The 27366-nt window shown below is 39.9% G+C and overlaps 1 protein-coding gene across 3 annotated transcripts in view; it reads right to left on the bottom strand.

Annotated features, from left to right (window-relative positions):
- EIF2AK4 (eukaryotic translation initiation factor 2 alpha kinase 4) overlaps nt 1–27366 on the bottom strand; it is an 87326-nt gene that overhangs the window by 22545 nt on the left and 37415 nt on the right. The window contains exons 12-28 of one of the 3 annotated variants that reach the window (XR_013993324.1): nt 24895–25331; nt 24072–24141; nt 21852–21935; nt 19735–19857; nt 17801–17905; nt 15779–15836; nt 14897–14976; nt 12138–12239; nt 10788–10841; nt 9618–9854; nt 8318–8393; nt 7523–7644; nt 5373–5422; nt 4253–4421; nt 3035–3151; nt 1944–2089; nt 1460–1525 (exon numbers count right to left, since the gene is read on the bottom strand). Coding sequence is in view for 2 of the 3 variants with exons in the window: in XM_081048151.1 (XP_080904277.1) it covers nt 2018–2089; nt 3035–3151; nt 4253–4421; nt 5373–5422; nt 7523–7644; nt 8318–8393; nt 9618–9854; nt 10788–10841; nt 12138–12239; nt 14897–14976; nt 15779–15836; nt 17801–17905; nt 19735–19857; nt 21852–21935; nt 24072–24141; nt 24895–25331 (1956 nt within the window). In the remaining variant the exon portion in view is untranslated. Of the gene's footprint in view, nt 1–1459; nt 1526–1907; nt 2090–3034; nt 3152–4252; nt 4422–5372; nt 5423–7522; nt 7645–8317; nt 8394–9617; nt 9855–10787; nt 10842–12137; nt 12240–14896; nt 14977–15778; nt 15837–17800; nt 17906–19734; nt 19858–21851; nt 21936–24071; nt 24142–24894; nt 25332–27366 lie in introns of those variants that run through there. The other 2 variants (XM_081048150.1, XM_081048151.1) reach the window with 2 other exon arrangements.

The following is a 27366-nucleotide window of genomic DNA, read 5'->3' as shown; positions in this document are numbered from 1 at the left end:
CAACTTTGAATTAATGCTTATCATCATCAAATGACCAGTGGATTTAGCAAAAAGAAGCTACTTTAGCAACCAGTGCAGGTTTCATGTGCAAGTGTGAAATATTTTTGGAATGTGACATTAGTTCAAAATACTTCAGAGGCCTAAATCTTCAGGTAAGAAATTACTGAACCGGGCAGTTCCTTGAGCAGATTCTTTGTGCTATTTATACATTTGTACACATAGGTATGTATTGTGTACATGTCTAGGGTATCATTTAAATACCGTGCTTCATATTAGAATATTATGCCATTGGGTCACTTTGCATATCATTAATATCTCCTCCAATATTTAACACTTAAAATTTAACCTGGCTGAATTTCTAGAACTCCTAGTGCTATGTACCTGGTCTACTTTCTCTGTCTGCAGACTATACGGGTGATTTCTTTAAACTGGGGTCTACGTGTGCCCTGTGAAAGTTGTTTTAAAGAGCTGAGGGTAGATATATGAGTATGCTGCAATGTATCCCCACATGGATTTTTAAAGGCCAATATGAATTAAGACGTTGAAAGCAGTCTGTAGACTCTGCAACTTACTTCCCGTTATACCCCTAGCACTCTGCCTGTAACACTGTAGTTGTCCAAAAATTGAGTGACTCTGCCTGACTGGTGTATAATCATATTTTAATCTACCCCATCATGAATTCTGCTGAGCATCACAGGCTCAGGTAATTGAGTGTCAGACCAAGGGCTAGAAAGGTTCTGGGAAAGGATTTTTTGCTTTGTTTTGTTTTTTAAATCTCTCTTCTTATATAAACATTCAGAAAAATGTAAGAAATCCCTGTTGTCTTCTGCTTTTTAGGGACTCAGTTAAGTGTGGGTTATTATGCTAAAGATCTGGGCCCAATCTGATGCCTGTAGAGAGAATACAGCAAACCTGGTTACGCCATGAGATGTTCCTCATGGCCAATGGGATCAAATGCAAGATTTTAGGAATAGGAAATGTACCAGAAAAGCAAGAACTTTAATTAGACTCAGAGGTGACAGAAGACTGGGGTGGGGTGGGCTGTGGGATGGGTGAATACACAAATGAGTCTGCAGAGCTCTGTGCCTCATTCTAGTCCCATGGGATCTATTTCAGAAGAGGACAGCTAGTACCAGGTCTGCTCAGCAGGAGGCTCTGCCAAGCAGAGCCTTTACAAGGGGTGTGACAGAGAAGTATCTGAGATGGAGAAAGAACGATGATTACAGCACATTAAGCAGCAGCAGGGAGAGGCATTCTTTGATCACAGCACTGGTTTCTCTCTTCCCCTAATCCCAGAGGTTGCCATGGTACCTATTAAGACTCAAGGGAAAAACTGTCTGTGAGGCGGCAGGAAATGCTGCTGCCTTACTGCAGCAAGAATTTGGTGACATTTTTCTGGTATCAAAATCACAGAGAGAGCTGTAATAACACCATTAGGAGGTACTTACACTATACTTACACTATTAGGAGACAAAGACAGATTACAAAATTTAGCTTCCACTTCTCTCCTTGTCAGCTTTTCTGTCTAATGTAGAAGAAAAAGGTAATGATGAGTGATCAAACTGGCCCTGAGCAAGATACAATTTCCAGGCTAATTCTGACAAGTACACCCTTCATTTTGGACAAACTCCTCTTAATCACGAAGGATGGATTAATTTTGATTTGAAATTTTTTTTTCCCAAGTTACTTATAAAACTATAACAGTGTTTTAAAATTTGAAAAACTCTGACATAAAATAATTAAAAGGGGTAAGCTGCACTTGCTAATTGGTGAGGCGACTCAGAGTTGGATGGGCTTACCCAGGGTGTTTCTGTTTGGGTGGGGAGTGGAAATTTAAGTCAACTGATCTGTGTTCACCTAATAAAAACCACGTACTGACAGGCTCAGCATTTCATCCCACGCTGGCAGTTAGGCTGTGGCTGCGGGATATGAAGAAGGCTGACCTGAAACCCCTCGGCACGATCCCTGGGGTTTCTGCCCGTGTCTGATTGACATCATCATATTGTATCTGTCACTGCTAAACAGCAGCAGCACTTTTGGGGAGGAGAGAACCACTAGAAACAGTAATGTTAGGGACCTCGAGGTGTACCTGCCAGACGAAAGAAAAACTAGTTAAGCCTTTTGGTGTATAAAAAACAATAAGCCATTATGGACTTCCACTATTTGTTCTGCCTTAATCATAGACTGGCACTGCTACTGAATCGCTTAGAGGCCTCTTATTTATAATAAAAACGATATTTAACATGAAAAGAAATTAGAAAAGATAAGCATTCACCTCCATCCAAGCCCCACAATATAACACTATTTCAAATTCTAAATGTTTCCCCTCCAAGCTCTGTACACATACGATAAAGGACCTGCACACATACTAGAGTATTGAATACTGCACGATGCAGCTAATAAGGAAGAGTACCTGGAGGTACCACTGCCCCAGTCCCATAGGAAGGAGAGCTAAGTGAGGCTCCGACAGAGACTTAAGCCACTCTTCCCCAATGCAACCAATCCAAACCCAAAATGACGTCACTGAATAGCGTGGGCAGGTTGGAAGAATTAAGGGCAGGGCATAAGTCTTTTATTCTCAATATTAACATTCCTTTTCCTTGGCTTCTGTAAGGTAAGTATAACAACAGCTCTTCTGAGGATGGAGTGAGTTAATCCACATGAAGAGCTTAGAATATGCTGGGCACAGGGGTAGGTGCTCACTATAGGTCATTCTTTTTTTTTTTTTTTGCCTCGAGAAGTAGGTTAGTGAAGAACTTTATTATCTTACAAATTAAATAACATAATTTGATCTTTGGAAATCAGAAAAAAAAATCACTCTGGAGTCACTAGTAGTACAAGGCTTGGTCCAGAATAAAAGCTTAACCAGTACTTGTTAACTGTTTATATAATCAAAGCTAACTGGCTCTTCCACCTTACAGCAATGAGGAAAGGAGACAAAACTCCCAATTCAGTGTTGTAGTTACATCAGTAAGAAACTGCTCATGAACTAACATTATCTTTCAATATCATCTGAAAGTAATTAAATGCTTACCACGGCATCATACAGAATAACATATACTTGACTGAGTTTATCTTCTGGGATCCCACAGTGTAAGAGTATTGCTTTCAATAACATGGTATGGTTCAAGTAAATACTGTAATTTCTTTCCTAGGATACCAAAAAAAAAAAAAAAATTTCATTATGAAAGTAATATAGGTACAAGACCAAATCTAGAATCTTACCACCAATTTAGCATCCTAATACATGGGTGGACTGAACATGGTAGACTGAATGTTAGCATATTGCTTTCCAGCTTACTTTTTCATATACATTCTTTTTACATTGCTGTAGTCAGAGTATAATTTAACACTTTACTTCACACATGAAGGAAACTTGGCCTTCAGCTGTTAAAAAAGTGGAGCAAATTCACAGATTTCAAGAGGGAAAGGATCAAGTTCAATAGCAACTGAATTATAAGCACAGGCTGGTGGGATGGGTATCGTTATTTTGTCCACACAAGCCCATTAACGAGCATTCAGAGTCGCTCCCTGCATGCTGGGCTAGGTGCAGTGGGGCATACAGAAAAGCAGACACATGGGCTCTGCCCTGAAAGAGCACACACTCTGACCGAACAACAAACAACAGACACAACTCAAGGAAGCAGTGATGTCTCATCTCAAGTGCTCTCAGTGAGAGTGGGAATGAAAAGGTAGCCAGCCCAAAACGAGGGAGCAGTCAGGCTTCCTGCGGAGAAAGGGCCCAAACCATGGCTGGGAGGAAAACATCTTTTAAGACAAGGCAACACTATGACTGATGGCACCGTGGTGGAAGTGGATGGGGCATGCGTGTGGGATGGGGCAGGAAGGCCTGCGGAGAGCAAACCGTTGTGCTAGAAGCAGTCTCCACTGGCTAGGTAGCATGCAAACATGAGGAGGCAGCTGCTGAGGGTTCTGAACAGGGTACAAACATACTAAAAGTATTCCAGGAATCTTAGCCTAATTTCTTGTATTTTGGAAGAGTGAGCAGAGAAACAACACCCTCCCCCTAAAACAAAATGGACAAAAACAAAACCCTTTCCTATCAAGGCAGAGGTGAGAGCCTGAGGTAAACCTCAAAAGTAACATCACTGAACTCTTTTCAGTTGCTCTAGTAAAACTGTGATTCCCTGCCTGCACACACTGAGGAGTTCTGCAGGCGGTGTCTTCCCCCCATGTTGGATGAAGGAGCCTATGCGGAATAACCTCAAAACGTTAGAATACAGAAAGCAACCTGAAGGGCTGGAAACTCTTGGATGATTTCATAGATAGTGTAGATGATTTCAGCAGTGGGCAGAGAGCTGTTGGTGGTAGAGGTGACGATATCAAATGCACATTCCAGAAGTTCTTTGGGATGAAATCGGTCCAACTTGCGAGGTCTGAACACACGTTCTATGCAGTATCTGGAGAGAGAAACCCGGATTTCTAAAGTCATTGTTTACTGGGATCAAATATGCATAAGAGATTGTTGAACAAGATAAAGGGAAAAAGTTAATCAGTGGTATGATCAAGAGCGCTTAAAGATACATCTGCCCAGAACAGTCTGCCTCGTGATCTAGGTTTCCATTCCCAGTTTTCCCACTATTACATGATGGGGCTCAACTTGTTTTTTAATGTCTGAAATAGAGATGAAATTACACACAAAAATAATTTTACCTTAAATGCTTGCTTCCTACACAGTGATACCCACACCTTAGGACTATGACTATTAATTGTTCACCTGGCAGCTGAGAATAAAGGTGTGTAAAGAGCTTTGATTTCTTTTGAGGAGAAAAGCTTCAAAGTAGGGTGCCTCGTTGACAACCATACTGCTCCAATTTATGAAGACCTTGGTGTTAGACCCCTGTGGTATTTGAATGTACAGAAAACCTTTCTCTAGTGCTAAGTGCCTGGAGCTCCCCAGCGTTCACCGCTCCTGCTGGGTTTACTCCACTTCCCTACACACTGCTTTTGTTCAGCTGCCTGTGTAGGCAGTTTTCACATAGGGACCATCGGCCATTTGTCCCTCCAATTAAATTTTAAAAGGGGCCACCTATGATCAAGAATAGCCAGATGTTTTTTTCAAGCCACTACTTGTGAAAATAATTATGATGTTCCTTGGGGACATTTAGAAGGCACAGAAAAGACTGCAGGAGCTTCAAGGTACTTACCCAACTGCTACCTTCCTTCTAAAGAGGAGGCTGGCTGTCCTCCCCACCTTATAGAAAGGGTTACTGTGGCTGGGCGTTTTGACCATATTCCAAGCTCAGTACTCTAAACCCCAAATTCTTTACTGTGTAGGGCTCACAGATGATAAGACATTTGTCCCGGGTTTCTTCCCACATCCACCAAATGAAACACCTGTTGCTTCTTACCGTTTTAAATTCGATATATTATTTCTTGCCACGTATCTTGCAAAAGGAACCTGAAAAATAAAGTTTCAAAGATCAATGTCAAGACGTGCCAACTAGCACACTCCTTTTGGTTGTTTTTGATAACAGCTTTATTGAGATGTAACTCACATACCACAAAGTTCACCCTTTGAAAGTGTACATTCATTGGTTTTTAGTACAAAGTTGTGCACTGCTTATCATTCACATTTTCTTGAACTGGTATTATCTCTTATGGTGAGTTTCCTGTTTTTCCTATCAGTCTTTTAGGAGAAATTCTTAATAATCATCCACTAATAATCACCACAATTTATAAAACAATTTTGAGATTGTCCCAAGAGATCTGATAGTATCATTAACTAATGGGTCAAATTTTCAAAGGGTGAATACTTTTTATATTTTTGGAATTGACTATTAGCTCACAGAAAGGGAGATGTTTAAAAATCTACACTTTAGTCTCCTAATGTCTAGAGAAGCAGCAGCCAGTTTTAAGTATAGCTATGTAAATGCTTGCACTTTTACACTTTCCTTAACAGAGCTCAAAAGTCTGAGATACTATTTATCCATCTCTCACTCAAAATAATCCCAAGTCACTTTATTTACTGTAAAGGAAAAACAGAAGCCAAGAATATGGAAGGAACTTTCTTCTGAAAACATGTTCTTATAATAAGCTGCACAAAATAGATATGAAAAAGAAACTGCCTTGATCCCATAATGCCTCCAGAAAAACATGGTTAAAGGTTCAGAGTATTCTTTCACACTTCACTCTATGGTGAGAGAAACAAGTTGGTGTGCGTGGTCATTCACATGCATGAGAGCATGTCACACCTCACACATACTATGTGACGCAAACGTGTAGTGCACTGTATGTACAAACTCAGTTGGTATTTTAAAAAAAGTTTCTCTCTTTCTTTATAACCAAAATGGGATATTAGAGTTCCTTTTAAACACACTTTTTTTTTCCCCAGCTAACAATACACCATGGGCATTCCTACAGATCAAATATAGATATGGATACATCTGAATATACATGTAGGTTGATCTTATACCTCATTAATATTCCGTAAGAAATTATTCAACCATTTTCCTACAGATGAACATGCAGTTTCAGTTTTTGACCACCATAATATGACAGTGAACATCCTTTTAATATTCATACACCAATATGTTTATTTTATTTAAATCAATTTCTCAGAGAGGAATTGCTGATTCAAAGGGTATATCATGTGCATCAACATTTAAAAAATTTTTATTAAATACTTTCAGATTGCTTTTCTAAAGGTTTACAATTTACATTCCCATCAGCAACATATGAAAGTACCTATTATCCTACCCCCTTGTCCTCTCTGGATATTAATTTAAATATTTTTGCCTGTCTGATGGTTGAAGTGGAGATACCCTTGCTTCGCATTTCCTTATTATTAGTGAGGTTGAACATCTTTTCAGCAGTTTATCAGCCCTGTCCATTTTCTCTTCTGAGAACTGCCTGGTTATATCCTTTGCTCGTCTCTCTACTTAGGAGTGCTTTCTGTACATGAGAGGTATTAAACTCGTCTGTCTTACAAAGGGACAGTGCTATAGATAGGCTTGTTAGCAAGCAGCCAACACTACGTGGGTAAACAACTGGAACCGTCACTGACAAAGGGAACCCTGGGGATCAGAAGAAAAGCATGAGCAAAATTCAGCAGATCCAATTAGCAGAGACACTGCTGTTACAAGAATTTAATTGTTCCAGACATTAACACATTAGGCAGTTACCGAAGATCTAGCCAGGAAGTAAAGAAAAAACTCTTATTTATCTGTCTGAGTTGCCTGGGTTAACTTGCTATGGTTACTCAGCCGAGCTCAGCACACAGGTACAGACATGGCACCTACAACGCAGGGTTCCGGTGTCTAGGGCCAAAAGTACGTGTACTATTAGCACAGTGGACATTTACTAAATTCCTAGTAAACATTTAGTAAAGCTCTCACCCTGATAACTTCCATAAGAATACGTGTCCTAAGGGTGACATTTAGATTGTAAGTCCAGCAAAAAAAAAAAAAAAAAGATTGGTGGGGGTAATCCTTTAACAGATGTGCCACCCCTGTGACCAGACACGGCATCCGAACTGTCAGCAGAGTGCTCCCAGCCTCACCCTCAGGTCGAAAGGAAGCATCACCAACATCCCGCTGTGGTCCATGAATAAGGCGGCTTCGTTGTGCTCGTATATTTGCCTATTTCGGGGAAGCAGTAGTGGGGTACACAACTGGACAGCTCCTACACCAAATGGGAAAAAATAGCTGATCATCAGGTTCTCCTTCTCCTAGGAGGCAAGTCAACATGAATACAAAGCTGACAGTTAAATAACCTGCTACTGGGACTGTTGGAAGCATCATCAGTCTATCTTTGATTCTTCTTCTTCTCTCTTTTTTTAAAAATTTTTTAAATTGGGGAATATTGGGGAACAGTGTGTTTCTCCAGAGCCCATCAGCTCCAAGTCGCTGTCCTTAAATCTAGTTGTGGAGGGCGCAGCCCAACTCCAAGTCCAGTCGCCATTTTCAATCTTTAGTTGCAGGGGGCGCAGCCCACCATCCCGTGGGGGAATTGAACCGGCAACCTTGTTGAGAGCTCGCGCTCCAACAACCAACTGAGCCATCAGGCTACCCCCCTATCTTTGATTCTTAATGGAGAACTTACCTAAGGTTAAGTTTGTCAACCTAGTCACAGTTTTGACTCTACAACCAGCTGTACAGCAAGGTTGTAATATTCAAATCTGTTTCTCCTCAACAAGCCGAGCTGTACAAGTAAGCTTAAATTTCACATGATGTCAGCTGCTTATAACTGAATTTAAAAGTAAAATATGATTGCACCCAAATCCATTGACAGTACATTTTAATGATGAAGAAACTAATATTTTGAGAAGGCATATGACTTTTAAAAAAGAACATACCATGTCTTTTGAAGATGCGGATGATGGTTTCACACACATGCTGCTGTATCTTGGCGGTACGGATTGAGAAGCTACCCTAAAATGACCAATTAAAATGTCATCAAAGCCTAATAAAAGGGATTCTCCTAAAATATTAATGTGTGGCAGTCAGTGTTACATTGCTTATTCTCAGTATCACAAAAGAGATCTCAACAAGTCAGTCCCTTTTTGAACACATTCAGGGAAGAAGAAACCACGTGTCTTGCACTATGTCTTACTTGAGGAGGAAAGCAAGGTTCAAGGTCCAAGATCTTAACCACATTGACATACGCCTTTCAGAAAGAGCTAGTCAAATATCCACGTGCTCCCTGACGACTTTCAGGGATGCTGTAAGCAGTAAAATTCCTAACGGCAGCAGGTCCCCTCACACATATTAAGGTGATTCACAGTGAGCCCCTTGAAAGCCACATGGCATTTACATATTTTGTAAAGGCATTTCTTTTTCATGTTTCTTATTATAAAAGTGGTACCATTCACTAGAGAAAATTTTGAAACAATAGATGAACAAAAAGACAAAAATAAAAAAAATCACCTACAATTCTGTATCTTTCTAATATTGTCAGACAGCAAAAACTGGCTCCTGAAATCTACAATAATCTTCCACATATCTTACCACTACTTCCTCTACCAAGAAATTATCTACTTTAAGCATACAGAAACATACAGACACTGTAACAAAAATCTGTTACTACGCCCAGCCAACTTGATGAAATTTGAACATTTTGCTATATTGCTTCAGATTCTGATTGCTGCTTTTTGTTTTTTGTTTTTGTGTTTTAAAGAAAACATTGAAAACCTAGCTATGCTTCAGAAACCACCTGGGAGCTTTCAAACAGATTCTTGAGGTACCTCACACTGGAGATTCCAAGTCATTAGCATGGATGTCGGTTGGACAAAGGCAGCTGGATTGTCAAAGGGCCTCCCGGGTGGCTCTCCTGTGCAGCCAACACTGGGAGAGGCTGACCACCTGAACCGGATGAGAGCTGGTTGGATGTTTTTGGCTCAGGGCAGCTGGGCCAGTGCTCAGTCTCTAAAAGCACTGTTTCTTAATCTGGTGGGAAGGTGGAAAGGGGTGGGTGGGTCAGGAATTCCTCCAAGTAAGTGATTAAGAGTGTGGCTCTTGGCTCTTCCCAGAATAACGGATATGCACACATTCTGCATATACAGACCTCAGGTTAAGAATTTATGTTGGAGGCATTAAAGGTATCCATGAAAAGCAAGGAACTGACTTGAGCCTTGCGTGAGCCTGGCGTAAGCCCACCTTCAGGATGTCGCTGTCATAGGTGTAGTCGATGGCGGGGGGGATGCGCTGGGAGAAGATGTGGGCCATCATGGTGCGGTAGGCCTTCCCGTCCGCGTTGGCCAGCGTGTGGTGCAGCACCTCATGCAGCTCTGCTTCCTCCAGCTGGGGTGGGGGCAGCAGCTCGCTCCTGAGCAGCTCTGTGGCCGTGGGCCGCTTGGCGGGATCGTGGTTCAACAGCCAGGAGATGACAGACTTCTAGAACAAGACCCAGACACACCAGTGATGCTCAGGAATTCTCCGGACGAGCAGCAGTCGGTTCAGGTCAAAGAAAAGACACCACACTTCTTGCACTTAGTTGGTGCATTTTAATTTCTGAAATCTCTGAATTTGTCACTTTTACCCCTGCTTCTGGTCACAGCCATAGGGTTGTGCAACCGGGTAACCAATAAGTAAGAAATAGCAAACTAATGTAATGTTCTAGCTAGGTTTCTGTTCTGAACATTAATAATTGAAATTAAGAAATTTTTGCCTTGATTATAATTGTTAAGGAAAGTCAGTTTAAGGAATAAACTTCCATATGACAAAGTATTAACCAAGGAACACTTCACCAAGATAAACCAACACTAAGAAGAAATACACGCCCGAAGTGCAATGCACAAATTCACTAATAATTACTCTGGATGCCAATATTAACCTATGACACGGTTACATACACACTCAGAGATTTGTAACACGGAGAATTTATTTTGCTTTAAAATACTGTACCATCAGACTGTCCAGTCTTCCCCTTTACAATCTGAGCTACTTTAACCACAAAACAGAATACAATTAGTTTTAAATTATTTTTTCTTTTCTTAAAAGTACCAAGCTTTCTCTAAAACAATGAGCTGTAAAAGCAGTCTCTTTTTTTCAACAGCTAAGCCAAGGTTCCAAATAGCACTTCAAAAGCACAATGAACCACACAAAAGAACACTGTTTGTTAATTTTCTATGCCAATTCTTGACGTTTTATGGTGTATTTAAAATCTAGCAACATTTTAAGTGCTTCATCTTTTCATCTCCCCCTCTCCCCACACACATTGTTCCCAGGACAGAAGAATGAGTGGCAGAAGATTACTAATTGAAAAAGAAGAAAAATAGTAATTAAAATCCAAGAGTGAAGATAGTAATTAAAGCATCAGAAAATTACCTGCTTTGTATGCTCTCCATCATCAAAGTCTTCTGGAAACTTAGGTGAAGTGGGCTAAAAGAATATTATATTCAAATCAGCAAGTGCTTGGCAGACTGCCACAGTGAAAGCATTTATTCACCAGAGGTAAGAAAATCAAACACAGTGATGAAAATCTGCTAATAAAGGAAAACTGATGTAACCTCTTCTTGATATCCAGTGCACAGCCTTCTAAGTACATACGTATTATTTTAATACAAACTTTACCCAAATGACAACCTAGGTGATAAAAAGCACCTCCTCTGAGGACAAAGGTACGTATTTTAAAATCAAATGGTTTCAGAGAAAGACAAAGTTGCTTTATTAAACACACAGATGAAAAAAGGCAAAAACACCAAAACACCAATGCAGGGTAAGAGAAAAACATTAACACTGATATCTCTACTTCCCCAAAAGTTCTCACCTTTCTGGTAAATATGACTTCAATCTTAACATTAACTTTATAATTTAGATATTGTTGAAATGAGAGAACAAACATGACTTTTAGACTAAAGAAAGGCACTTCATCAAAGATATCATTCTCTAAGACCATTCCAAGTCAAGGCAAGAGCACAGTAATTTATATACTCCTATATTATATGAACACAGCTGTCCATGCTATACTGGCAGTGAAATAATTCTAGTGTTTTTCAACATTATTTTGCTCTGCTCAGGAAGGAAGAGGAAAGCTCTCCGTATCTCTTGTTCATGCATATGTAAATCTAAATCACCCTCACCCAAACCTCACTCCCACTTTCACCTCAATGCTGTTTCTAATGGGCATCCTTCACCTCAGACACTGTTAACATTTGTCCCTTTTCAGTTTGGGCAATAACAGAGGGTTAATCCCAAGAACACAAATGGAAATTTCATTGCCGAAAAAAATTCAAGTGCCTGATATTTTTCCCAGACCCCTTTTAACTTCTGGTCATGGTGGTTTTCTTTACGCATTACTATACCAGGTCTATTCAGCTGGAACCTTTAATTTCTAGAACTGAATATCCATTATCCTTATCACCTATTCCCACTGGTGTAACTGCACTGATATTATGCAAAATTTTTGGATTCCTCCTTTGTTTGAAAATTAAGAGTAAATCTCTCAGAATAATTTTTAAAAATAACCTAGCAATTTCTCCAAATAGGATTTCTAAAAATGAAACAGGGAAAGTTTCTCATCGCTGGAAGTTGCCATTTACTAGAAACATAGAAAATTACAGCAGGATCACCTCTTCTATATTATAAATACCAGAAAAATACCCTGCACTGAATTCTGATGTTCACGCTAAGATTCAGGTTACTAGAAACTGGTGCACTGAAACATCGGATACATACATCTCTGAGTTGGGTGAGAACAAAGATCCTTTCTGAGGCTGTGACCATGGGGTGATAGGACATCTCAAAGAAGATAATTCCCAGGCTGAAGAGGTCCACTTTCTGGGGAGGAAAAAGAATTGTATTTAGACAGCCTTCATAGGAACGTGCAATTTACAGGGAATTAGAGCATGAGCACTGTTAGTTGGAAGAAAATTTGCGAAAGTGAAAACCAAGCCACTCTAAGAAGAAATCTGATTTCTTCTGAAAAAGTATAGGTATAAAGTATAGATGAGGTAAAACATGTGGCATGACTTTGCAACATTTTCCTTGAAAATTAATTGGAACTGGTTTAGCTGTGAATACAGGTGTACATAACCACTGGTTGACCACTAAGAATAATCACTAAAGAGCAAGGACAACCTCGATTTGCCATAGGCGTATCTTTACTGTGCATCTTTACTAATTGTCTCAAAAGTGAAACACTGACCAAACACTGCAGTTAACAGCAGAGAAAAACTATTGCTTGCAGAGCCATACCAGTGAGGATGGAAGAACGGCACAACAAGATCCTGTAATAAATCCTGACAACATATGAAAATATGCAAGTACAAGTAAAAAAGAAGGTCAAGTCAGTGCAGAGTGTCAGAGGGAAGAGGGCTTTCAGACGGCAGTGTGCCTGAGGCAGCCGAGCACCACCCAGCTGTGGGGCCTGCGTGCGCAGGGTAACTGCTCACAGGCGCAGAAGCCACTTTCAAGAAAAACTCTTGAACGAATTTGGATTCAAGGGTGAGTAGGAGAGCCTCTCTCGTTATCACTGGTGACCCCCGAAGTCTTAAAAACAAACACTCATTGCGGCATTTCCTACATGTGTTGGCTACAGAAAATGTGGAACATATAGAAAAGCCCCAAGAATAACATAGCACTCACCCATAATCCCACTGCTCAAGAAGTTACTACTGATGTCTCATATGCACATCTGGTGTTGTTTTTTTAATGTATATGTACATGTACACACTAGTTTTTGTAACTTTTATTCCCTTAATATAGCAATAATATTTTTCAGGATATTTTTCTAAAACAAGTTTCTAAAATATGGTTTTAATGACACATAGTATTCAATTACATGAAGTCCCATAATTTACTTAACCAATTCTCTATTTTTAAACAGTTTTATGGTGTTTTCACTGTTATATAAATGTTGCTGTGGCAATCCCTTTCACAGTAATTGTTTTGGACTGTCTCTAGTTGTTTCCTTTGGATACATTTTAAAAGGTGGAACTGCTGGGCCGAAGAGTAGAGTCCTTTTAAGGGTTTCCTTATGCTATTCCAAACTGAACTCAAAGGGGGGCACTGAAGATGCCTTCCCACACCCACGCTGTGTGCATGTCCAGCTCCCCACACCCTCACCCTTGCTGGGTATTTGGAGGTCTGCCTCGGAGCTCTGTCACTGTTCCCTGTCAGAACCAAAACCCAGCTGTACTTCCACTGCAAGCCTGAAAATACACTTTGATGTGAATTGCTTGCCTAGTATATTTAAAAAATTGAACTCTGCACCTTAAGTGATCTCATCCAGTTTCATGACTTTAAATTCCATCTGTGTGCTGATGACTCTCAAATTTATACCTCTGTCTCTGACCTTTCTTCTGAACTTGAATCGAGCCTCTCACAGCCTGCTGGACATCTCCTATTGGATTTCTCAAGAGGCATTTCAAATTTAATATGTCTCAAACAGAATTTTCCTGCCGTCTTCTCCTCCTTGTCCCCAGTGTCTTTCCTAACTATCCTGCCCCCAGCTGCTCCTGGCAGAAACCTGAGCACTGTTCTGTTTTCCTTCCTTTTCCTCACGCAACACGCCCTCCATGAGGAAAACCGTTTTGTCAATCGCCCTGCCCACAGAGCATCTTTTATTAGCATGCTTCTCCCCATCTCATTTGCTACCACTCTGGTTCTAGCCATCTAGCTCCACCTGGACTTCTGTGAAGCCTCCAGCAGCAGCCAGAGTGAAGTCTGTCACTCAGGATCCTTCAGTGGCTCCCTGTGCACATTCCTTATCATGCTACGCTGGCCCGGCAAGGTCTCGCCCCGCCTGCCTTTCCAGCTTCACCTCATGCCTCTCTCCGCATGCGGTACCCACACGGACCTGCTTTTTACTGTCTTGAACGTGCTAAGCTAACTCTCACCCAGAGCCTTTCCTTCAGGCATGCTATTTCTGGTGCTTCACCCTTTTCTCTCCCAGGCATGCTCCAATTTTGCATGAGTTTTCCCTTCTCCTTTATTCTAAAGCCATCTTCTTGGGGAGGCCTTCCGTGGTCTATCTAAAGATGATGTCTCCTATTTTTTTCTGGTCACTGTACTCCTTGTCTTCTTAGCTCTTATCACAATTTGTGGTTATTTCTTTTCCTTTTTGTTTATCATGTTTCATCCACTAATGGATAAGCTCCGTGAGGGCTGGACCAAGACATCTGTCCTATTACTCGATTGCCTTATTTCTTGTGTGGCCTGGGCCTGGCCAGGAACCAGGCTAGTTCAAATCTATGGATGGATGAGGGGACTGTAAACCCCTTGGCGGCAACCATGCCAGCTTCAGTCAGTCCTTGAGCACCACGTGTCCTATTTGCTGTAGTCACTCGATAAATATATGGATATATAGTATATATCGAATGAGTGAATGTTCCTATTTTAGCTGGTAACTAAACCCCACATGCTGTGATTTTAATGTTCATACTATTATCTCACTCTTGAGACCTTTCCTTCTCCCCAGAAAGCTCCCCCTTTACCTGGTTGTACGCAGATTTGGTGCTTCCTTGGACCTCTGGGCTTACATACAGAGCAGTGCCAACCATTCCAGTCAAATGACCTGCATGGAAGAAGGTGGAGGGAAGGCTTTCCAATAAGAGGACTCAGAGAAGCCAAATTTTTATTTAAAAGAAAAAAAAAGGTTGCTTAAGAGTGAGGCACGATCTGTTAACTGTTCACATTTTTCACAGGAAGAAGCAGAGTGCATTTCGCCAAGCGACTGATGCCAAGTCCTGTATGGACACACACTGTTCCACACAGGATGTCTTTGCTGCTGCAGAGGACAGGCAGGGCCAGATAGAAGACCCGGGATGGCCCGATTGGCCCAGCTCATGAGGTAACCTCCTATGACCTCATGGGCTCAGACAAACTGCACTGTCTACCCACAGCAGCCAATTACTCTAACTGAAGCTCTAAACTCTTAGAGTTCTAAAGAACAATTAATATAGTGAAAAGGGGAAAAAAATTAAAGTATTTCCATTATTTTGTTAATTTAATGAATAATTATACTTTAGGATAAAATCTTTACAAATGAAAAACAGGTTTCAGATTAAGATAGTTTATGCTACACTGTATGCTTAAAATTTATCTTATGTTAAGTGTTCTTATCACAAAATAAATAAATGAATAATAATAACAGTAATAATAAGTAAAAGGGCAGGAGAAAACTTTTGGAGGTGATGGATATGTTTATGACATAGATTATGGTGATGGTTTCATGGGTGTATATATAGCTCTAAGGTCCTCAGGTTGTATACATTACATATGCACAACTTTTGGTATGTAAAAAAACAAGATAAGAGAGAAAAAAAGAAATTTTGTGGTCTGCTCTTTAATACACGAATTAAATCTACTGGATTTACCTGAAGGGTCTGATTTAATCAAGCGATCTCCTGACATATCATCCTGTTTTCCGTCAGCCTTAAAATACAAGTAAGCCAAATATCACATTAAAATGTTATATTACTCCGTAGGAATGGCTTATCCATTTCTAAATGAAGACTGAGTAAAAAATATTACACAGAAACCAGAATTATAATAATGCTTTTCTTGAGCTTACATTTTTTTGGTTTCGTTAGCCCACTAACGCAGGGCTTCTCAGAAACCCCAATGAGATCAAGAAGAAAGGAATTCGCTATAGAACTCTTTCTTCATGACAGAAACCCATGGAAGCTTATAGAAGCAAACGCCAAAACAGAATGAATCCATTTAGTAGGAAGAATAAGAGTATTTTAACTATAACAACCACCTCACTTTCTAACTTTCCTATTTATCTGGGTCAATTTTACTCTTCTTTCCTAGACATTGTCACGGAATCTATTCCACGGTCACTGCTAACACCTCGGAGGTAGCCTCAGCTGCCCCCACTGTATCTGTGACCTGCTGTCTCATATATGACCCTAAAGCACTTTTCTCCACAGGTTGCTTTTTCAAGCATCACCATCGACACGAGCAGCTTTAACATTCTTAGAGCTAGGCACTGTTCCAGGTACTTTATCTGTATTCTTACTTCATCCTGCTGACAGCTCTCTGAAGTAAGGACTAGTGTTAGGCACACTGTACGGATGAGGTACTGACAGGTTAACTCTGAGGTTGGTGCAAAATTAACTGCGGTGTTTGCAATTTTTAACCTTTTAAACTACAATTACTTTTGCATCAACCTAATAACTTGCCTAAGATCATGCCATAAAGAAGTGGCAGACATAGGATTCTATCCCAGATCAGTGGTCCTCCAGAGCCTGTGCTCTTATCTATCTCATTAAATTAATACTACAGCTTTCGAGAAAGCAAGTTAAATTCTTTAGTTTGGTGATCAAGATCCCCATCATTTAGCCCTTGCTTGGTCTTAGCACTCTTCAAAATGCCCTGCTGTTCTGGTCAGGAACACGTCCTTATTGTCCCCTCCCATTTCCTCCCTCTCTGCTCCATCTAACCTGTCCTTCTAATCTACCCCCTATTTACCATTTATCCAAATGGATTATTGAGCATTAATCCAAATCCTATTTCCTTTTTCTGACCACCCTTAAAATTAACTGCATCTACTCTAGATTTTGGTGCCTATAATTCTGTTTTATGATGTAAGTAAAACTCTTTCTCTGGCACACAATGCCTGCCACCTATAAGACCCCAACCTTCCAGAATTCTCTCTCACTGAACCCCTACACCTCATAGTTCCTACCAACCAGACAACATGTTGGCTTTCAAAAAATCATGTCTGCTCACCCCAGGGTCTTTGCTTATGCTGTTCTTTCTCTCTGGAATCTCCTACCCTGGTGTCACCATGCTCTGCCGTCAATCTCAGCCCGCTGAACTCCTACCCATCCTTTAAGGAACATTTGAAATGCTGTTTTCGTTATACAGCCTTTCTTGACCCTCATAACCATATGTAAATTTTCTCTGGTCTTTCACTCTAATATCACTATTTCACTCACATTAGTTTAGCTTTGTAGGTTGAACAGCTTCTGTACAATGTTGTGAAGAACAAACACCTTCTGGATCATATGCGCTCTAGGATTGGTGTTTTATGTTTCTTTAAGCCTAATTTCCCTAAACTAACTAAAAGCCCCTGGAGTATAAAGTATCTAGGCCAGTGCCTGGCATGGTAGACCAAAATTCCAAATTATCTCATAAGGTATTATATACCTCTGACGTAAAAATCATTCACAAACCAATAATTTGGTGTCCCGCAAGTGGAATGTACTCACTAAAACGTACTCACAACGTGAAAGCCTACACGATCATTTGCCCACCCCTTCGGGTCTGTGTCACTTCCTGGGGATTGCGCAGCAGAGTTTAGTGAACTTATCATCCGTCCTGTCTTCTAACGCTGCCATGACTACCAAGGAAGGTGGGTCCATTTTCAGGACCCGTTTAAAAATACTCACAGCAAAGGTGAGGTGGTCTGTCGCCAAACCAAAATCACCGATTTTTACATGGTCATCGGAATCCAAAAAAATGTTGACAGGCTTCAAATCCCGGTGAATCATTCCCTGACGGAAGAGAGCAGAGAAACGAAGCATAGTTTATAGTTATACCTGCTTCCTAATTTAAAAGGCCAACCCAGTGACAAAATTGGCTGAGTCTTCTCCCATAGACCATGCTGCTCCAAGCTGTCTAGCCACGGCAATGTCTCCTGTCTGTTCTGCCAATGGCCTTGTCACATTCTCCCAGTCTACCTACAAGGCTCCCCTTTACCACGTCACAATTTTCTTTCTCTCTGCTGCATCGCAAATCCCCTGCTCTGGTCAGGGAGACGGACACCATTTTCACTCCTGTTTCAATTCCTTTCTTCACACTTTTGCCCTGCCTGGGGAACTCTTGCTTTTCTCCACTCATTTGAACTGTACCAACATTTACAAGTGCCAATTCGTTCACGAAGCCTATCGCAGTACTTCTAACACTTCAACTTTGCATCCCCAGCACACACAGAAAGTGCTCAATGATTATTTGTTAAATGAGCATGCTTTCTCCCCTTCCTAATGGCATCCTCATAATGCTTATTGTTCCAGGTATTATGAGATAATCATACGTAATAAAAACACACTGTGATCTCTATTACCTTTACATGAAGGTAAATTTTGACTCCCTCAAAAAAAAATAAATAAATAAAAGTCCCTCTCAAATATGAGGTTTCTCACATACTTGTGCCTCTCTGTATTTCTAGGTGTGGCACAGTGTTAGCAAATGATTAGCAGATACTGAGCAAGTTAGACTGACAAAAGAGCGCGTATAGGGCACGGTTCTAGGACCTCAGGATGCAACAGGGTTCTAACGGCCTTAGTCAGAACTCATTCTTATTTCTAACCTTGCAAATTTTGCTTCCACCAAATCCTTTATAAAGTAGACATGTATAAATTACGGTCCTGGCTTTTTAGTATAAATATGGTACAGTATAAACATTTTAAGGTTAAAGAAAATTGAGGCAAAGGAAAAAACATACTAATGCTAACGCATTAGATAATTCCATTTTTTAAAAAATGAGCAGTATTTCATCCTGAAGCTAGGCCCATTAGCATTTACAGTGTAATGGCAATTTCTAGCTTTAAAATGGTATTCTAAACATGTGGCAAACTATGTTACTCAGAGTCTTATTTCTATCCTTGCTAGATGGCTTTCTGGTTTCTCCATGCGCGTAGGGAGGACGGCACTAAGTCAGAATCAAATAACATGGCATGTATTAATCACGCTCTCACTTTATTCTGAACAACTCAAGGAATCATCCTCACATTCCATACGTGTTCATATATTTCCTCCAACCCAGAGGCTAGCAAACTTTTTCTGTAAAGGGCCAGAAAGTAAATATTTTAGGCTTTAGGGGCCATACAATCTCTGTCGCCAACTATTCAACTCTGCAACTGTAGCACAAAAACAGCTATAGGCAAATAATGTAAACAAACAAGTGTGGCCCTGTTCTACTAACACTTTATTTATGAACACTGACATTTGAAGTTCATAGAATTTTCGTGTCATGAAATATTATTAGTCTTTTGGTTTTTTTTTTTAAATAACCATTTAAAAATGTAAAAGCCACTCTTAGCTTACAGGCTGTACAAAAGCAGGTGGTGGGTTAGATTTGACCAGTGGGCCACAGTTTGCTGATCCTTGTTTTAACCTTCAGTGTTTTTTTTGAACTTTGGGACTTTGTACTATTTTCTTATCTTTTGAGACACTGTTCTGTTTCCTATAAAAATAGATTATTTCAATACATCTATAATTTTCCCTCTATTTCTGTCTTTCTCCAATCTTACATTACTTTTTTATTCAGTCCTAAATTTTATGTAAACGGAAATTTTTTGGTATGAAATGTTGTAAAGTTTACTTTCTCATGGATATAAGCCAATCCATCCAGAATCTCTCGAAAAAGCCTCCAGAGTCTGACGGTATCTTGATACAGTCCCTGGTCAATGGTGTCACGTAAAGTGCTCTTTTCACAGTACTCCATCTACGGACAAGAACAAACCAGGCAGGATTTGGTTACACAGAGTTTCAATTAAGGAGGACAACTGCAATTAATGTAATCCCTCATTTTAAAATACGTACCACAGATTTCAAATAGTTATGGGAAAGGCTTGATTCTTTATAAATTGACAAAAGAAACCAAGAGTATTTAAAAAAATTGGGGAGGAAATATGCATAATCTTAGCATCCTAACATAAGCAATTTTTCATAGTACTGTTCCTTAAGAAAAACAACGTACTTGTTTAAAATCTATCACAAATAATATGAAAAATGGAGAAGCATATTTATTGTTTTACGGGATTGTTTCTAATCCCAAATTTCCAAGAAGTGCTAATTAATCTAATAATGTCATTAGCCTTTCCCATTTGTACATTAAATTAATGACAATGCCCTTAAGTCTAGCACAAAACTATAAATATCAAAACATTCAAGAAAGGACCCTTAAGTGTAATGTAAAGGCAATTTCTAGCTCACCCCCTAAGTGTACTGATGTATCACAAAACAATACAGCATCATTTAAATCTTCAACTGACATGTAGCATTTGATTTATGAAACTAGCCTGTATGTGCCAAACCAGTGCCAGAGTTGAGATTTCTCATGAAGGAGGATCTAATTGTTTTTAAAGAGAGGAACATCAACTTTTAAATGAGAGGAATATCCTCTCATGCTCAGAATAACTGTCTACAAATTCTGACTCATCCTCCAGGCCTCACAAGGGCCTCTGACTCCCACACCTTGATCCTACCCCACCTCAGCTGCACCTCTTCTGTGTACTTCTGTATCATTATAATTGTTTAGAGAGTTCTCAGAAGTTAGTGGTTTGGGAGACAAATGCTTTATCATGTGTGTGAGTGGTACCTCAGAGATGTTTCTGCTAGGGAATACCTAAAACCAGCTCCAATCCCAGGAAAACGATCACCTAATTACTCTCTTGTCTCAGGGTTCCTTCTTCCACTGTTATCTCACATTTGAAGACTTGCCTACTAGCAGACATGACTGAAAATATTCATAATGATCCTGTTCACCTGGGGCGGAAGCAAGCTTTCCTTTTCAGTTTGTGGCTGTCCTTCTGCTGGCAGAGCTCACCACTGTCTAGGATGCCACCTCTCGGGTGTGTGAGCAGGCTTCCCTTTAGATACATGTCATTGGATCTGGTTTGCCTGTGGCTCCTGTCCCCTAGAGGTTCTGGGACAAGTCATTCTGCCTAAAACTACCGTGTTTCCCCGAAATAAGACCTAGCCAGACAATCAGCTCTAATGTGTCTTTTGGAGCAAAAATTAATATAAGACCCGGTATTATATTATATCATATCATATATTATATCATATCATATATTATATCATATTACACCTGGTCTTATAGTAAAATAAGACCGGGTCTTATATTAACTTTTGCTCCAAAAGACACATTAGAGCTGATTGTCCAGCTAGGTCTTATTTTCGGGGAAACAGGGTATGTTGATTTCTTTTGTGCACACAAGGATATGTGCGCAGCGTATCTTACTTGTCTGTATTCAACTTGTTAGACAAAGTAGAGTTTCTGTACATGCATCGCCTAGTCTTTATGGAACTCAGATATGGTTCTAATTACTTCACACGTTATTTCATTTATTCATCATAAGGCATTGACATAACTACTATTATTTAAGTTATGGATGGGGAACCTCAGGTACAGAATGATGAAGAAACTTGCATGAGCTCACACAGCTGTGACTGGTGGATCCAGGATATAAACTTACAAAGCCTGAGTCCAGGGCCCATCAGTACCGCCCTATGCCATCTCCTGCTATGGTACAGGAAAGCATGAGTGCACGGCTAGGGGAAAGGGCCTCCATGCTGCAATTCTCTCTGGCCAATCAATCTTTGGTAGTGCCGGTGACTGCTCTTCTGCCCAATGTCTTGCTCTGGTCTCCTGAAACATCCCCACCAGCAACTACTGGAGTTGCTGTGTCCCCAAGTTACACGCCAGGGTCTCACCTGGATATAAAGGTAATGCACAGCCTCAGTGGTCGCTGATGGCTCACTTTTGTGGCAACTGTTCTTTCCATTGCAGTCTTCATCCTAACCCAAGAGGAGCAAATAAGAACTCAAAATGGGGACTAAAATTAAACAAGGTCATTACCATCATCAAGTCATTTGTGTCTGCCCCCACTAAATACATGGCCATTCTGCTGTCTTAGAGGGGAGCTCAAGGAACAGAACACAACCACTGTCCTCTAGCTGTGTACAGCATTCAAAAGGCAATTTTGCTACTACCAGAATCCGCTCTATAGGTCTATCACTGTATAGAACGATGGAGAAAATAGAAAACAGGTAGATATTAAAGGTGTGCAATCTATAGAAAGACTCCAAGTCAAGTCAATTCTACCATTAATATCTTTCTGTGGATAAGAAGGAAAGAATGTATACAGGCTAATACTTTAAGGCTTTAGTTTTACCAGAATGCCTTCCTTTGGAAACAGAAGGTTAAAAATCCATCTTTAGCTGAAACAATTTAAATATGATGGTATGACCAAAGAACAGGCTACCCTCTGGGCTACACTCCTGCAGAACAAGCACTTACAGCCACCGATCCTCTCTACTACTTTTCCACGTGGCTAGTCTGTTTGTCCCCCACAGCTAATTTTCTAACTTGTGTCCCCTTTAAAAATTTTTTCTTTGTTTTTCTAATAGATGTATTTAACTACTCCCCTGTCCCAGTATGGAAAAAAAGCATTAGGTAGCATTTGACCATTTCTGATTTATGGGGTTTTTTGTTTTGTTTTTTTGTAGAAGCATTTTTCAACATTTTCCTTTATCAAAGAAAAAAAATAACTTTGTTCTGGAAACAATCAGATTCTACTCGAGTCCTTTATATACTATGGGAATTATCTGCGAAAGACTGTTAATCTCTTACAGGCTTCTCCCCATCGATTAGAATGCCCATGGGATGGTGCCCTTAACAGAGCAAAACCAAGACTGTAAATTTGATATCTCCATAATTAGGTAGATGATTTATGCTAAAACCAGTAGTTTAGATGATTTCTGCTATTATTCCTGGTTAAACTTGTAATTTCTAAATTTAAACCAAGAGGATGATTTTAATAGAAAGGGAATTGCTTATTAAAAAATGCTGGATAATGCATTCAAACCTCCTTCAAATCAATTTAACTGCTTATCTAACAGAATCTATATGTAGACTTTTCTTTATCTACTACGAATGCCCTTTATAACTGCTAGTAATTATATTTTTATTTCTGGTAATAAAGTCATTGCATTCAACCCCCAGGTGCAGAATGCTTCTGTGCAGCGACAACTGACAGCCCTGGTAGTTACAAAGCTTCACGCTGGGCTTCACACACCAGCATCGAGGGGCCTTGCTGGACTGGGAAGATGAAAATACAGAATTGGGTAGGGTTCAAGGCCTGGAACAGCGCTTTTCAAACTTTTCTGAGCGTGATCCACATGAAGAAATATATTTTATATCACACCCAGTACACATACTCATGAGAGACAAGTTCCACAAATAGAGTTTACCTTTACTAGTGTGATACATTTGATATTCTCTACTCTTTTGTACAGCATTGAGAATAAAAGAAAGATGGTTGTGACCATTGAAATAGATTTCATATCCTGTTATTGGATCATGGGTCACACGGTAAAACACTGACCTAAGGGATGGATTATGAAAATAAGGAATCAAGATTAACTGATGTGTGAGAGAGAGACCTACTTGACTCCACAATTAGGCTGTTTAGTCACTCAATGAATTTGCATTGAATCCACGTCCCCAAACATAAAATTTCCCCAAATCCTTTAGGAAATGGTTTTTATTAAATATGTATATATATATATATATGTATGTATATGTATATATATATGTATATATATATATAAATATGTATATATATATATATATATATAAATATAAGCTATCATTTTACTCCTCTTTTCTAAAAGCAGGCATGTTCTATTATGTGGTTTTACTCCTCTTTTCTAAAAGCAGGCATGTTCTATTATGTGGGTAAATTAAGGCCTATAAATAAATGTGAGTAGCATATATTTTAAATAATTATGTTTTTAAATGGAAGATTTCTATATTTGCATATCAGATTAATGCTTTACTATTCGACCTGAGGTTTATATCATCAAATATTAGTGTCTTACATACCCATCCCATGATGAATAAAATGGTATAATTTCTATTTATATATATACCTGATTCTGGCTTTTACTGTTCTCATCTTCATTGTCAAAGATGATGTCACTTTCAGAATCTGAAGCAGGTCTTAAAAGAGAAATAGAGAAATACTAAGGAAACCAAAATCCCTGTTAAAATTTTGAAAATCAACATTTGTTCATGACTAGAAAGCAAAGAGGCTAGAGACACTGTACCATGACCGTGTAGGCATGAATCTGTCCACAATCCTGTGCTGCTTTGTGTTCTCCTAATATGTGAAACACGGAACTCTTGGTTTAAATAAAAATTGGCCTGAATAACTTTCCTAAAAAAATTTAATAGTTAAGAGTTATGATAAACTGCATCCACCTGGATACAATGAAATAAAATCATAAAATTAAATGACTGGGGTAGATTCTGAGATGCATAACTATAGGTTAGGATCATAATTATTGGTTTGGTAACCTTTTCTGGAACTGCAGTTGGCACTATATCAAGACTCCAAATTAGTTCTTCAATGTTCCAAAGAGTTGGAAGCCCTTATCTAAAGGAATGACCTTTAAACAAAAATTCTGTTCAATGTGTTAAGATAAGGTATTGGAAAAAATTTCTATTTTTATCTTTCTCCAGGGCTTGGATTTTGGAGATCTTTTGAAGGCAGTGGGAAAAACCCCTTCGGATTGCATGTGGTTACTCTGTAAAAGTGGGTTTCATATTTTGTTGTGTATTTTTGACATGGCAAACAGGATTGCATTTCTATCTGAACCCCTTTCCTGGGTGGGCTTGTGAGAATTAGATCAGGGGCTTGTCTCCAGCAGCGGGACCCCAAGGCAGGCTGCTGTGAGCGCTGTGTGCTCTTACAGGAAGGACTGTGAGAAGACACCGTCGTGCTCATCTTCGTCATCCTCCTCATCGCTGCTGGAGCCCGGGCTTGCGGCAGAGAAGCGGGCGCTGGCAGAGCGCTCCCCGGACGTGCTCCATTCCACCGAGCCCGTGAGGATGGGCGGCGGGGCGGCGGCCTCCACGCTGTCGGGGCCGTCCGTGTCGCTGTCGCCCACCGGCAGCTGGGGCAAGGCTCGCCCATCCTGGGCCTGGCGCCCAGTGCCAGAGCGTGGCGTGCCCTGGCCAGCCGGCCGCTCGTGCCTCTCAATCCAGGCGTTGTAGTAGCGCACAATGTTCTCATGGTGCAGGCGCGACAGCAGTGTCACCTCGCCCTTGATCCTGCGGAAGTGCCTGCTGGCTGGGTTGATGGGGATGCGCTTCACCGCATAGCAGCAGCCGTCCAGCTTGTTCTGCACCTGCAGTGCGGAAGGGGAAAGGAGCCGGTACTGTCAGCAGCTCATAACCTTGAGGCCTGGCATCTGGACCGTCACACGTTCCCTCACCATTCCCCTCGCAAGGAGAACCTGGAATTCTGAGGGAAAACCAACAACTACAGTCGAGATCCACATGTTTGGAAACTGTTATGCTGAGGAAAGTCTTGACTAACAACAACTTAGAAAACATCTCACTCCAAACTAGATGTATTTAGCTTGCTAAGAGATCCTGGGGAAGACAATTTCCGTTTTAATCATTAGTTTTATTAACCATTACATCCCTGCTTTTCCAATATCACATCTGCTACCTAAATTTCTAAGTAAATCTTATTGTTTTCTTAACCTTGTTTTAAAAATAGTTATTTTCTAAAATCAATGTACGGTTTCAAATGATTTTAGTTCCTCTGCCTTTTTTTTACACTTAAAGGCACTAAACTCCAAATATTTTAAGACTTAAATGAAAATTATAATTCTCAACTTATAAAGCTGTGTGAACTTGGACTAATTAATTTCCTTGAGACTCAATTTTCTCATCTGTAAAATGGAATCTATACCACCTTTCTTACCTCAAAGGGTGACTGTAAGGATTAAATGACATGTGATGGGTAAAGGCCTGTATGAAGGCCTCACAGAGAAAGGTGTTCAGTATTAACACAACTCTTGCCCACTGATTTGTTACGAAGACTGAAGACTTACAATTCATGACATGTACTGAAACTAGAACGGTATCATTAAGAGCACAATAAACTACAAATATAAGAAAAAGTTTCAAAGGCAAGTCTCCAGCCATCCTTATGCTGGGCAGTTGCACTATGCAATTCAGTTGACTGAAGTAACTTTTATAAAATTTCATTCATCAGAACATTCCAGTCCCACCCGTGCAGGTCAAGGGAGCAACAACGTGGCCATGGGCAGAGAGAGAAAACTAGTTGAAAACAAAAGATAAGAGAACATCATTCTTTTGTTTGGCTCAGGTTTCAACTGGACTAAAAAGTACTAAAAAATACTTTTTTAGTACTAAAGTACTAAAAAACTACTTCTAGGAATGAGAAAGGAATGCTATAAAATGGAGTTTCAGGTAACCTTTTTTGTGTGGAAGTAGTGGAAAGAACACATGCTTTCGAGTAAAACTGATGTGGGTCTGAATGCTGCTTTTAGCATGCATGTAACTTTCAGCAAATCACATAACTTCTCTGAGCCTCAGTTCCCTCATATGCAAAGTGAGGATAACACGTATTTCATAAGAATGTCATGAGATTGAAGGAAAGGTTTGTAAGCCATCTGGCACACAAGATGAAATATGAAATATACTCCAAAAAAATGACAGTTCTTTTCTTGTTACATTAGTAGAGTGGAAAACAGTAGGAAGTCTTAACGTTGCCTTTCAATCTCATGTCTCCATACACACATCATTTATGCTATAAATCACCGACTGGGGGGTGGAGACTCCTAGGAATTCATTTATTCAAATGGAAAGGTGCATAAACAGTTATGGCCCAACTCCTAAGAAAATGCCACACAATGAGAAGAACGCCCTAACCTAACCTGGAAATAGAGGTGGGGTGTGAGGGCTGTAGGGTTCTCAGAGGCAGAAACCTTAGGAAAAACTCGAAGGCTTACATTACTGAGATGTTTTTGTTATATGAGCTTATTAATCATTTTTAAGTACTTGTAAAGAAATTAAGTTTGATAATGTTTTGCATTCAAGAATCTAAAGTATAAATAAATTAAAAAATAATAAAAATAATTAAAATATAAAGAAGTGAAAGGACTTGATCAAAACGACAGTCTAAGCTAAAGGACGAATAGCACACTTCCATCCTTCACGCCTCCCCAAGGTAACTGTGATGAGCCAATCAGGGTCCCCGTCTGTCCACAGCAGATCTATTTAATCCCCTAACTGTAATGTGTATTCTTTCAAGAAGAAAGGTGAAAAATTTCCCATATTATAACATCCCTTTGTAAAACTTGCTTACGATGGTCTTTCTGCCTGATTACTGCAGAAAACCAATCTTTT

The sequence above is a fragment of the Rhinolophus hipposideros genome, assembly GCF_964194185.1.
Source record: "Rhinolophus hipposideros genome assembly, chromosome: 5".
In the NCBI taxonomy this organism is placed as follows: domain Eukaryota; kingdom Metazoa; phylum Chordata; class Mammalia; order Chiroptera; family Rhinolophidae; genus Rhinolophus; species Rhinolophus hipposideros.
This window is presented reverse-complemented; position numbering and strand designations above follow the sequence as displayed.